Source organism: Ochotona princeps, chromosome 21, assembly GCF_030435755.1.
Source record: "Ochotona princeps isolate mOchPri1 chromosome 21, mOchPri1.hap1, whole genome shotgun sequence".
NCBI classification, from domain to species: Eukaryota; Metazoa; Chordata; class Mammalia; order Lagomorpha; family Ochotonidae; genus Ochotona; species Ochotona princeps.
This window is the reverse complement of record NC_080852.1, coordinates 28,340,164-28,353,520: the sequence shown is the minus strand read 5'-3', so window position 1 is coordinate 28,353,520 and position 13,357 is coordinate 28,340,164. Positions and strand designations below refer to the sequence as shown.

At 52.8% G+C, this 13,357-nt stretch overlaps 1 protein-coding gene across 3 annotated transcripts in view; it reads right to left on the bottom strand.

Annotated features, from left to right (window-relative positions):
- LTF (lactotransferrin) overlaps positions 1–13,357 on the bottom strand; it is a 35,330-nt gene that overhangs the window by 6,045 nt on the left and 15,928 nt on the right. For all 3 annotated transcript variants that reach the window (XM_058678792.1, XM_058678794.1, XM_058678793.1), the window contains 11 exons: positions 12,762–12,925; positions 10,990–11,098; positions 10,521–10,703; positions 10,073–10,220; positions 9,231–9,286; positions 6,820–6,998; positions 6,378–6,552; positions 5,538–5,692; positions 3,650–3,740; positions 2,818–2,865; positions 1,220–1,375 (listed from right to left, as the gene is read on the bottom strand). In XM_058678792.1, the coding sequence (XP_058534775.1) occupies positions 1,220–1,375; positions 2,818–2,865; positions 3,650–3,740; positions 5,538–5,692; positions 6,378–6,552; positions 6,820–6,998; positions 9,231–9,286; positions 10,073–10,220; positions 10,521–10,703; positions 10,990–11,098; positions 12,762–12,925 (1,464 nt within the window). The remainder of the gene's footprint in view (positions 1–1,219; positions 1,376–2,817; positions 2,866–3,649; positions 3,741–5,537; positions 5,693–6,377; positions 6,553–6,819; positions 6,999–9,230; positions 9,287–10,072; positions 10,221–10,520; positions 10,704–10,989; positions 11,099–12,761; positions 12,926–13,357) is intronic.

The following is a 13,357-nucleotide window of genomic DNA, read 5'->3' as shown; positions in this document are numbered from 1 at the left end:
CATGACATCACAGGGGAATCCTGCCACCACAGCCTTGGCAGGGCGGCTGTGCCTGCTCTCTGTGCTGCCCACTCAGGGAGCCAACCGTCATTTTTCCTCAGTAATGGAAACCCTGCTTTTCCCTGCACCTCACCCCCAACACCCGGGCTACCTGGTTAACCAAGACCTCTCCGAGCCCTGGGGCTGGTACAGCCATGTGGCTGGGTCCCAGCCAGGAGCGTCAGATGCAGCTAACTCGTTTCACCCCTTCTCCTTCCTTCCCTTGTCTTGCACATGGAGTGCAGAAGCAGGGACCGGCCCTCCAGCAGGTGGGATGTGACCCCTTTATCATGGATTCCACTGATAACAGTGTGCCCATCCCTCCCCAGCTCTGGACAGCCCCCCTCTGGACTTGACTCACATGACAGCATTACTATTCATGTCTCTTGTATTGGTGGTAGACATGGGGGTCTATTCCTTGCAGCTTTGCCTAAGCTGAGTTAACTCACTGTGTGATTTGGACCCAAGAAGGAGGAAATACAGGTACCTCATGGAGCACCTGTCACCTCCCAGCAGACTCCCCTCACCCCTGCCCTCTGGAGCAGGCCCATTCTGTCAGCTTCAGGAAAGGCTGGGTAGCAGCCCACCACACCCTGGCAGCCACCCCACAGCTCCAAAGACTGGGAAGAGTGGCTACACTGTGCCCTGCTGGGGACGGGTGGAGTCTAACCATGACCAAAACTTGTGCATCAACGCAGTACAGCCCTGCTCTAGCAGGTATCGATGGCATTAAGATCATATGCTGCCCCCCTTCCCGTGGCCCACAACCTGCAGGGCCTGTCATGTGCTGATCCAGGTAAGTCGGGGCCAGGGCAGACCCTGAAGGTCTTATCTGGTTCCTTTGCCATGCATGGAGTGGAGCAGGGAGTTTGTTCTGTTTAGTAAAGAGGTCATCTTGCAGGTGGCAGGCAGGTGCCTTCGCAGGGGCTGGGAAGCTACCTCTGAGGAGTCTAGACCCAGAGCTCAAAAACAACTGTGCACCTCACAAGGCCTGCACCCATTTCAAGGACACAGAGAAGCCCACTGATGCCCTGGTCTCTGGTCTTGGCGGGCATGGGTGGGCATCAACAATGCTGGGTGGGGGTCTCCTAGGGTCGCTATGCATTGCACCAGAATAGACTCCCAACCACCATCAGCCTGCCCAGTCCTCCCCACCCACCACGCCCTCAGCCTGCCTCACCAAACTTGCAGGAGCCCGTGCGGTTGAGGAGCAGGCCCATGGGGATGTTCCAGCCTGCTGTCCTGCCCACGGCGGTGTGGCATGACTTTCTGCCTTCCAGATTGTTCCAGGTGATTTCTGGGTTGGATGTTTTCACCACTGCCACAGCGGGGTACCCTGGCACAGCCAATGACAAACAAGAAGGATTCAACACACAGGAGGCCTGACCCAGCAGTTATCTACAATCCAGCTAACCATTGCCCCAGATACCTGCCTGTTGCTGGGTAGACCGTGAAGTCCTAGGCTGTTGCCATTATACTCAGATGACACTGATCAGAATTGTGATATAAAATAGGAAGACAAGCTGATCCTGCAGGCCACCATTATGGTATAGCCAGTAAAGCCACTGCCAGGGATGCCAGCACCCCAAATAAAAGCCGGTACCAGTCCTGGCTGCTCCATTTCCTCCCTAGCTTCCTACTAATACACCTGGGGAAGCAACAGAAAAATGGTCCAAGCCCTTGGGCCCCTGCTACCCATGTGGGAGACCTAGAAGAAGCTTCTGGCTCCTGGCTTCAGCTACTGTGACCATCTGGGGATAGAATTGGCAGGATGCGAGACCTCTCTCTTGTCTGCCCCTCTCCCTCTGTAGTTCTTTCAAATAAGTAATTGATTTAAAAAATAGAAAAGTTGATTCTTTAGTGGTGGCAGGAAACTGACCAGGAGCAGCCACAAATGTCTGAGCTGCAAAGTAGCAGCTCACCTTCAGACGTCGGCTGGTGAAGCAGCAGGCACCGAACAGCACACTGGGCCAAACCGCCGCTGGGCTGTGCATGGGATGAGTGCAGCGACTGCCACCAGACCAGCAGCTGGGGACACCAGGGAACGCCTCTCCAAGGACCATCCTGACGGAGTCCAGCCCAGCCCTGCACCGAACAGGGCTGAACATGACTTCCATCTTCCGGATGGACACCCCAGCACCTGATTTGGCACAAGAGACCAAGGTTCACAGCCGAGATCTGCCAGAACCTGTGCGCAGCTGTAACTGGGATCCTGGGCCCTGGGGGGCCCTTGGGTCCAGTGTTTCCTCACCCACAAAAGAAGGGTAAGTAACGCCTCTCCTTCCATACGAGCTGGCCACAACAGGGAAGTGTCGGAGAGTTCTCTGCCAAGTGAAGGCCACTGGATGCATCAGCTACAGTCAATCCTCTCTGTGAACTATTTACATCTCTGAAAGTATTTCTGGCTTCTGGTGCTTTTTTCCCCCCTAATCTTTATCTTCATTTTATTTAAGAAAAAAGAGAGATCGATCTTCCATCCACCAGTTCATTTCCCAAATGCCTGCAACAGCCAAGGCTGTACCAGACCAAAGCCAATCTGGGTCTCCCATGTACGTAACAGGGATCCAAGTACTTGAGCCATCAGCTGCTGTCTCCCCAGGCATGCCTTAGCAGGAAGCTGACCCAGAAGCAGAGGAACCAGGACTGTAGCCACATGGCATGGCATGTGCACCACCCGAGGAGCACCACATGTCCACTCCACCTGCGAACTTTCATAGAAGTTCCTGCCACCTCCTCCTCCAAGAACTTAATCCTGAAAGTGACAAATCCCAGACTCACCGTCTGCTACTCTGTTTACACAGTCAGTGTTGTAATGCTCTCGGGATGCTGAAAGAACAAATTGAACAAAAACATCATCAAACACTCATATTCACTGGGAGAGAAGCCTCCTTTGTAAATCTCAACAGCGCAGAATCTAATCGAAGGCAGCTCACCCAGGCTAAAGGAACAAATGGATGAGAGTGTCTTAGCAAGCTCATGGGAAATACTCTCAATTCCATCTTTTGACCCTCTTGGAAGTACCCTCCTTGTGTGTTCACCCAAAGACCTGGCACCATGTTCACAGCAGCAGGGCTCGCAGTGGCCACTAGCTGGAAATGACGCAAATGCCCATCCACTGTCACACAGATGAGGGACTGCAGAGACCCTGGAAGGGACACTGTGACAAAAGGGCCGGATAGTCACCAGCTGCACACTTCGCTGGAGGTGCCATGCTGACTTGTGAGCCAGGGAAATCAAACCTTAACACCATCCATTCTGTGCTATTCCCCTTCCGTTAACACATACAAGCAGGTGGAGCTGAGCCTGCGCTCTGAGAAGGCAGGGGAGCAAGGTGGCCGAACTTAGCTGTGTCTCCATCTGGGCACAGGTGCACGGGGCACATGGTTTGTCACTGAGTTGTGCACCCTTGTCTTTGCGGAACTGACATTCTCTTACAATACTTCAAAGTGTAACAGGCTGTATGGGCAACATGGCCCCTTCTGTTGATCTGTTCCCAATTCCCTTGGCACCTGTCCTCCCCCTCAAGATCCAATGAGTGGGGCTACTGCTCCCCACCCGCATCCCAGGTGCCAGTGGAAACAAACCCCAATAGGTCACTAACTCCACTTACTTGGATTCTCAGCCAGGACAGGCACCAGCCCACACTTGCCCGCGGTGTAGATATACCCTCCGTCCAGACTCATGGCATCAGCGTCCCCTTTCTGAGGAGACAAAGCAAAACACCGATGCACAGTGAGGCTGCTCCCACCTCTGCCCACTGTTGCAGCATGCCAAGAGCTGGCTTCACATCAGCTGGCCCAGAGAGGCAACACCCAGAGGAGATACCATGGTGCCACAAGGACCTTCAGCCCCATGGGCCTTGCATCTTCCATCAACACAGCTGGAAAGACCAGGGTCAGTTGCATTAACTCTCTGTCCCCTGAACAAAGCCAAGGACACTCCATTTCCTAGGACACAGGATAATCACTGAGGAGACAAACAGTTGGGAGAGCTGGCCGCTCACAGCTCACCCTGTCGGCACAGCACCCAGCAAACTATGGGGCAGCCATGGCACAAGGACTCCCCCGTCCTGGACTCTCCATTGGTGTGACGAGCCCCCTCGGCACACAGAGGCATGGTTCCGCCCACACTGTAAAGCTCCCTCTTGGGCCAGAAACCCTTTCTCTACGGCTGTATGGAAAGCACTTGGAGATGTACACTTCTAGATTTCCCTTCCAGAATGGGCATCCTGGGGCTACTGGTGACAGCCAAGTCAGGGGACACAGACCACGGTCACCACTCCAACTAAGCCACAGCCATAAGACACAGATCTTGAAATCATTTACTCATAAATGTTTCCCAAAAAGAGGGATTCAGGTGGAAGAATGCCCATGACCCATGGCTCAGCAAAAGGGGCTCGGAGGCTACAACCCAGCGTCACCGTGTACAGAACCCTGGACACACAGGAAACAAACAAATCCTTCATACGGGGCCTGGCATGGTAGCCTAGCAGCTAAAGTCCTCACCTTACATACACCAGGATCCCAGATGGGTGTTGGTTCTAATCCCAGTGGCCCCATTTCCCATCCAGCTCCCTGCTTGTGGTCTGGGAAAGCAGTCAACGATGGCCTAAAGCCTTGGGAACCTGCACCCACATGGGAGACCCTTGGGAACCTGCACCCACATGGGAGACCCGGAAGAGGCTCTGGGCTCCTGGCTTCAGATCAGTGCAGTTCCGGCCATTCCAGCTTCTTGGGGAGTAAATCAACAGACGGAAGATCTTCCTGTCCGTCTCTCCTCCTCTCTGTATATCTGATTTTCCAATGAATATAAAATAAATTAAAAAAAAAAAAACCCTTCATACGACTGCCTCTAGTGTGTGTGTGTGTGTCTGCCAGTCTGTGTTACATCCAGCTTTCCCATATTTCCCAGGTAATTGACCCATCACCCTAAAATGTTCTTTCAACAGCTGGAGTGGAAAGCTCCATGTAAAACAGCACCACACCTTTTATCAAGAAGTCCCCGCAGGCCCAGCGCAATAGCGTAGTGATTAAAGTCCTTGCCTTCCATGCACCAAGATCCCATATGGGTGCCAGTTCTAATCCCAGCAGCCCCATTTCCCATCCAGCTCCCTGCTTGTGGCCTGGGAAAGCAATCAAGGACAGCTCAAAACCTTGGGACCCTGCAACCCGCTTGGGAGACCCAGAAGAGCTCATGGCTCCTGGCTTCGGACTGGCTCAGCTCCAGCCATTGCGGCTGCTTGGGAAGTGAACCATAAGATGGAAGATCTTCCTCTATGTCTCTCCTCCTCTCTGTACATCTGCCTTTCCAATAAATAAATAAATAAATAAATAAATAAATCTTAAAAAAAAAAAGAAGTCCCCGCCCTGAGTCAGTCTGGCTTCATCACACCCATGGTGACCTCTGGGACCCTGAGTCCTGGACTTGGGTCTTTCAAGGTGAGCACACATCCTCCCCCAACACACACATACAACCCTGCCCCACACCCTGCCACCTACCAGGATGAGGGTGATGCAGTCCTCCGTGGTAGGTGCTGAGGCACAGGCCACATTGCCGTTGCTCAGGTGGCTCCACTGGTTACACTTGTGTTGCTCCTTGCTGCCCACGGCACACCACACCACCAGCGACTCCCGGGCTGCCACAGCCGCCTCGGCTGTCCAGGGGAATGACACAGGTGGGCAGGGGCCCTGAGCTTGCCTGGCACAGGGGTCCCACCTCGTGGCTGCCCTGGCTCCTATCTGATCCTTTCTCTTCCACTCCTCAGCTCCCCAGACTTGCGGCTCCATCCCTTGGGACACCCTCCCTAGTCTCCAGCCCTCCATCCCCACCAACCCCTAACGGGACAGCATGTCTAGCAACTATCTCAAGGTCAAAGCCCAGTGACACAGAAAGCAATATCCAGTCCAGGGGACCAGGAGACCTGCCTGACCTCTCCTAAGGTTCGATGTCACCACCGCGAACCCCAGGGCAGCCTCCTGCTTAATCCTAACCCACAGCCAAGACCCCAGTAAAGGAACAGCATGGCTGACATTGCCTCGGGGTTAAGGGACCAGCACCAGTGGGTAGTTCCCCAGGCTCTATTTTCACTTACTATATGCCAACTTGATTTTTTCAGCCAGAACTGGGGAGCCCAATGCACATGGGTGCCTACAGAAACAATCTCCAGCTGGTACAAGCTGGGTGAAATCCCTCAAATGCCCCAGCTTGGTCAACAGAAGACATAACTCCATGAAGCCCATCATGCTAACCACCGATGAACAAGGCCGCGCTGCCTAGAAGGCCACGCCACAGCTCACCCCACACTGGCTGGCTCTAGGGACCGCCTACCACCCACTCACTTTTCCCCATGTTCCGGAGTGCAGTGACATAGCTGAAGCCAAGGTATAGTGCAGCATCTATCTTCTTGGGGACCCTCAAGAACCCAATGGCAGAGTCCTTGAACAGCAGGTCCTTCTGCCCTCTAAGGGAGCCAAAGAGCTTGAAGGTTGGCGACTTGTTGTGCCCAAACTTTTCCTGAACGAGGAAAAGAGAAGGACGGGGTCAATGGTGAGCAGGGCTTCTTTGTTTTGATCCTAACTGAAAACAAGAAACTTGGTAGACTCCTACCCCCAAGACACAAGCTCTGCCACCCGTGACTTGGGCTGTGCCAAGTTCCTGGGTCCAGGAACCCTAAGACAGTGGGGCACTTGTATTCTGCAGCAGTCCCTGAGGCATGGGGCTTCCTGTGGGACTTCACGGGTCAAAGAGGTAGGTGGGGCCAGGGCATGGGGACCTTGGTACCTGTGCCTGGTTAAGGAAATTCCAGATGTCATCCTCCCTGCCATTCACGCTCCGGGCCACAACAGCGTGGGAAGGAACTCGGGCCAGGTGGCACTGCTCGTACTCGCCCACTGGCCTCCGGGTGTTGTCTGGGCACAGCAGCTCAAACTCATCCCTCGCAGCTTTGTCGGGCAGGTCCTCTGGTTGTGGGGAACAGTAGGAGGGAGGGGTAGAGAGTTCAGAGGAGACACTCTTGGCATAACTAGCAGCTGGCCTTCTCCCCAAAGACTCCCATCTTACACGGTCAGCCACTGCAGGTCATGATTTACCCTCAGAATGCTCAGACAAGACAAGACACTGCCTAGAGAAGCTCTGGCCTGCCAAGGGGTAACTTCAGAGGGAGTCGTCTTGGGCTCAGGTGCAAGTGCACCAGTCTTGGGCTCAGGTGCAGGTGCAGCTACAGCCTGGTGAGCCTGGGAGGTAAAAAGGACCCCATTCATGTCCAAGACAGCTGTTTGGAAAAGGATTACCTTGCAAAGGGCAACCCAGGGGATAGCCATAGGAGGCTGCCTCACCTACACCTCTAGAAAGAACAAAAATGACAGAAATGTCAAGGTACAAAGCACAAGTCACTTTCCCACACCAGCTATAAAGAAGGGGAAAGAACATGTGGGTAAGTTCTACCAGATCTTGGAAATGTTAATCCATATGTTCAGAATACATACTAATATAAGAATTTCAGGGCTGGCATGGTGGTATAGCATGGTAAGCATCTACCTATGGCACCAGCAACCCCTATGAGCCCTGGTTCTAGTCCTGGCTGTTCTACTTCCAAACCAGCTCCCTCCAATGGCCTAGGAAAGCAACGGAGAATAGCCAAGGTCCTTGGGCCCCTGTATCCACATGGGAGATCCAGAAGAGGCTCCTGGCTGCAGGCCTCAGACCAGCCCAGCTCCAGCCATTGCAGCCATTTGGGGAGTGAACCAGCAGATGAAAGATCTCTGTCTTGCCTTCTCGCTAGAAACCTGCCTCTCCAATTTAAAAAAAAAAAAAAAAAAAAAAAAACTTTAAAAAATAATATAAGAATCTGTCATTAGTACAACCTTGTTGCCAAAATTAGAGAAAGAAGGGGGAAGATTCCTGGAACTAATTTTCCTTATGAACAAAATATAAAATTCCCAGGCAATGTAATAGCTAACTCTGTCTAACAGTATTTTAAAACACTGGTAAATCAGGAATAAGGTTTATTGGCTTATTCTGTTAACAAAAGAATGACTGAACGTTAAACATAATAATAAGATAATCCGCCACATCAAAGGAGTAAAGGAGAAAAACTATGAGTTTGCCTTAACCTTAACAGGTGCAGAAAAACACACGTGTGCTCAACATCTACATGTGGGGTTTTGTTGTTGTTGTTTACTTGCTTGTTTCAGAAAACAAGCAGTTCAGAGTCGATTAGGCTGACTACCCACATCATCTGGAAGTTGTGTAGTTGCCACTACAGGGGAAAGTGTATCACTGGAAAGGGAAAAAGTGAGACAGACAGACTCACACCCAGTTGTGAGGTGGATGACACAGATAGGTATGTGAGCAGGGGGTGGAGGGATCTTTCATCTTACAGGAAATCCTTGCAGTTTGGGGGTGAACATGAAGACCCCCCAGAACCTAAATCAATCAGGCAAAAGTGATAGATCTGAACTCATCAACAGCAGAGACTGCTGCGCTGCACAGGCTGCTGGGTGCAGGATCGTGACTGAGAAAGAACATTCCTGAAGCCTAGAACAATTGTTTTCTATCAAGGGAAAGACTCGTACCTTCACCCAAGAAACCAAGCACAAAACCACAGAAAAAAACTGTCAGCAGATTAAGTAAGACAAAGCCCAGTAGATGTGTAGAGCTGATCCAATCACAGGAAGTCAGAGGAACACAAAGGAAGCCACAAAGGTACCCACAACTTTGAAGCCACCATCTAGACAAAAATAACCACCAGGAAAGTTCCAGAGCACCCAAACGGAAGTGAGACCACAGGCAGAGAGGTGATGAGAGCAAGAGTCCTGGGAGGTGGTGGCTGAGGTTCATGCAAGGGCACCTGTGGGTGGCGGACAAGGACCACCTGTGGGCTGGCTGTGAGGCGGAGGACAGCCCTGGACTATAAGATCCACACAGCTACCCATACCACAGGCCCAGCTTTTTGAGGCCAGATGCCTCTGCCACAGCCTGCTGTCCCAGGCTCACGGAGCTGCCCTGCCAGACCACATGCATCTCCATCTTAGGGGACATGCGACATCAATGTGCCTCAGCGGAGGTGACTCTGAACATGAGGAGGGCAGGAGGCAGCGGGCTAAGCCCTACAAGGAACTGTGCCGAGCTCCACGGTGGGAACTGAGATGGAAAGAGACCCTGGGGGAAGCAGGCAGTGCCCACGCTCTTACCAAACACCGTGCTCTGCCGGATAAAAGCCACATCTCCAGCCCCATCTCTCAGGCACCTATGAGTGAGAAAGCCCAAAAGGTGAGCATGGGAGCCCTGCCTCACCCTATTCCCAGGAGGACACTGGCCCCTGACCCCTAACTCCAGAGGGCATGTAAGATTCTAAGGAGGAGGGGGCTTAGAGATTCCTGCCTTCTGTGCTCGCTTCGGCAGCATATATACTAAAATTGGAACAAGATTCCTGCCTTCTGTTTGCAGGTTTGAGCCAACAAAATTTTCTTCTGTGCAAAGAGCATGTGTATGCCTCTGCTCTAGCAGGGAAAGCCTTGGAAGTCCCAGGCCTGGTGCCCAAACCAGCAGAGCTAGGGAGCCCCACTTCTGCAGGGTGCCCAAGATCAGGTGGGAAAAGGGTGCTCGACTTTGGCAGAGGGGATAGAGGACAGTGCCAGACCAGGTCCTTGGTCACTTGACTCTGGGAGGGAATGGGGAAACACCAGCAGTCCCTCTGGGAGTCCTGGACTAGACATTCTCCCAACAAGCCCTGTCAGTTCTGTGTGGTTAGGAGAGGTTCAGAAGCTAGAGGAGAAGTCCAGGACAGTGCGGGAGCAGAGTCAAATCCAGGGCTCTCTGGGTAGACAGAGAGGGCCACTGGGAGAAACAGAAGGCCCACCAGCCTGGTGCAAAGCCTGGGGAGCAGGGTACGGGCTGGGAGGAGTCAGGGTCTGGAGGACTTAGCCATGTGCTGGGCAGGGCGAGCTTCATCTTGGGCTCCAAGTTCTCCATCTGTAACTCTGCGAATAGGTAGCACTTGGGTCCCTTGGGTAAAGGGGACAGGACCACTCACCTGAAGGCACCAGAGTAGCCAAAATAGGGCTCTTGGGAGGAAAAGGCACACTTGTTCTTCCCTGTCCCCACACACAGCTGGCACAGGCTCGGGTACCGATTTCCATCTGCCCCAGGCACACAACTGCCAGAGAAGAACTTGGCCACGGCTGTGGAGCACAGAGAAATTTGAACTGCAGGGGGAGTCAACCCTGGACACCCTCCCACCCAGCCTAACAGTGCCCCTTGCCAAGAGCTCAGGAAGCCCTCTCCCAGACCCACAGGGCAACCTCCATGTGTGGAGGAAAAGGCAGAAGTGGCCTGGGCTGCAGGTGCAGTGGGTCCCTTGGGTACCCATCTCGAGCTGGTTCACCTCTTCCCCACTGGGGTTCACCCCACACAGTCACCTATGCTTGCCAACTAGAAACCCTTGCTCCAACCAGATCACCCATGGGCCCTGGCCAGCTCACCTTCTTCAAGGGGCTTGGGCGGCCCCTTCCAGTTCAAGAATGACCGAAGTGTCCCAATGGGGATGTTCCAGCCAGCCGTCCTGCCCAAGCCTGTGTGGCAAGACTTCAGGCCTCGCAACTGGTTTAGCTGGAAGCTGCTGCCCTTCCTGGCCACGGCCACAGCATAATAGTGGGTCTGCGGCCCTACGGAGGGGTGGAGAGAACCGGAAGCTATTGGCTGGGACCAGGAGAATGATACCCAACTTTGCCCAACCAAGCCACTGACGTGAGGGGACACCTGCCCCCGCCCTCCCCCCAGCCCTGCTCTCAGCCCAGCAATTGTGGCAACGACCTTGTCTGGCCCAGAGAATCCAGCACATCCTGTCCCAGACACAGGACACTGACCCACATGCTTGTCCACTCCTGGCTCTACAGGGCCTAGGACCAAAGCCAGGGCCACCTGCCTGCTGGGTCCCTGGGGAAGACTCACTCTCTGGGGTCCCGTAGACTTCTGCAGCAACAGGCTTCAGGTTGTAAGGGTCCTGGCTGTACTGAAACAGCAAGCCACCATCCACGGTCATGGCGTCTGCCTTGTTTCTCTGGAAATGCAGAGGCCAGTCAACAATGAGGCTTCCATATCCCTTGCTTGCAGCATGAAGTACATTTTCAGCAACCCCTTCCTCACAAAGAAATGCACACACTTTTGCCAACAGTGCACGATAAGCTGGATGCTGCCTAATTCCTGATTTATAAAAGGATTCCCCCAGCACGACTGTTTCTGACTTTGGGCTGTGGCAACTGTGCTCTCGTGGGTGGTTTAGCCCAAGGCCTGGGGAAAGGCACTTAGGTGGTGGAATTGCCAAAGCCAAGAACATGCTTCGTGCCACCTCCCCAGCTGCTGCTGTCATTCTATTTCCAGAAGACTGGGAGTGCTGTTTCCAAATGGCACTAACCATGAGGACAGCAGAACCAGTGACAGCCCAGGATGTCCTTCTGGGAACTGTGATTCTCCCAGAAAAGGCAGGTGCCAACAGATTTCTCTGGTCTGATGTTTCAGGGAAACACTGTACAGTTATGTTCATTAAAGATTCCTTCTGGGGCCCGGCAGCGTGGCCTAGCGGCTAAAGTTCTCGCCTTGAAAGCCCCGGGATCCCATATGGGCGCCGGTTCTAGTCCCGGCAGCTCCACTTCCCATCCAGCTCCCTGCTTGTGGCCTGGGAAAGCAGTTGAGGACGGCCCAATGCAATGGGACCCTGCACCCGCGTGGGAGACCCGGAAGAGGTTCCAGGTTCCCGGCTTCGGACCGGCGTGCATCGGCCCATTGCGGCTCACTTGGGGAGTGAATCATCGGATGGAAGATCTTCCTCTCTGTCTCTCCTCCTCTCTGTATATCTGGTTGTAATAAAATGAATAAATCTTAAAAAAAAAAAAAAAAAAGATTCCTTCTGACCGTACTGATCAGTGTTGTGTGACCACAACGGCAGATCTGAGACAAGCTACTTAAGGAGGAAAGATGAGGTTGTAAGGCTTACAGTGCGACAGGCTCACAGTCCAAGAACAGGCAGGTCCCAGTAACTGGGCCCTAGAAAAGGTGTTCCTTCCAGCAGAGTCGAAGGCAGTAGAGTTGGGTTTTTCCTGCAAGTTCTATCCTAGTAACTCTAACGGCAAGCGTACTGAAAGGGTGTGCCTCTGTATCTCTAAGGTCTCTTTGAAGCCACCAGGATTTAATCCTAGGGAGTCCATTCCAGCAATCCAACCCAATCCAATTCCCTCCGAAAGCCCTGCCTCCAATACCACAGCTGGATCGTTTCCTACTCTTGCTCCCATTAACAGAAGACTTTGCAGAACAACTCTCCAACACATAGGCCTTTGACATCCAAATGAACATCCACACCATGGCACAAATATTCTGCATACAACATTTTTGTTAAATGATATTACGCCTTACCAATTTGAATTTGTCTTTTAATGTATACACAGCTATTGCCTGTATGAGCTAGCGTGTGTTCTCTCACTCTGGGATTGGTTTGTTTTCATTTTATTTCAAACACAGAGAAAGAGAAAGACAGACAGACATAAAGAAAGAGTTTCCATCTGCTACTTCAGTCCCCTAGATGGCTAAAACAACCAGGGTTAGGCCAGGCCAGCTCATTCCTTGGAGGGAGGATCTGCTACCCACTTCTAGGTGCCCCAGAAGTGAATCCCAGGAGGTCAGGGAGCACATTCTGCTCCTCTTCCACCCGACAGGTGGCACCCACTCACCGCGATGGCCAAGGCACACTGCTGGATGGAGGGCTTCCGGACACAGGAGATGGGTGGGCCACCCTGCTTTCTCATGTACTTCTGCAGCAAAGAGCATTTTGTTTTCTCTGCCCTGGACTTGGTACACCATCGAATGCCCTTCCTGGGGACAGCCAGACACAGTGCTGGGAGAAGAAGAACAAAGAGGGATCACTCAGCCATGGCCATGGCCATCTTGCCTTCTGATAGTTTTCTAGAAGCTTGCCCTTGGCTGCCCTCCACCCCTGTAATCCCATAGGCCCTTCCCCAAGGACCAGTCATTGGGGAGCACATAGGTTCATTTCCCTGTGTACCTGTGGACCACAGGCCGGATGGGTCAATTTTGCCTAATTACCAATTCATCAACACATTACAATGGTGAACGCCTACCCGCTTTCCCCCTAACACCAGGAACAACGCGATGGTTGTCTGACAATGGGTGGGAATGAGAATTAGCTCTAAGTGAACATGAAAAGTCTTTCTGAGGATAAGGGGGAAATGCTCCAACACTGATGTACAGTGATGGCTATGCCACTTGATAAAGTTCCTGAAAATCACTGGATGGTACACAAAACAGG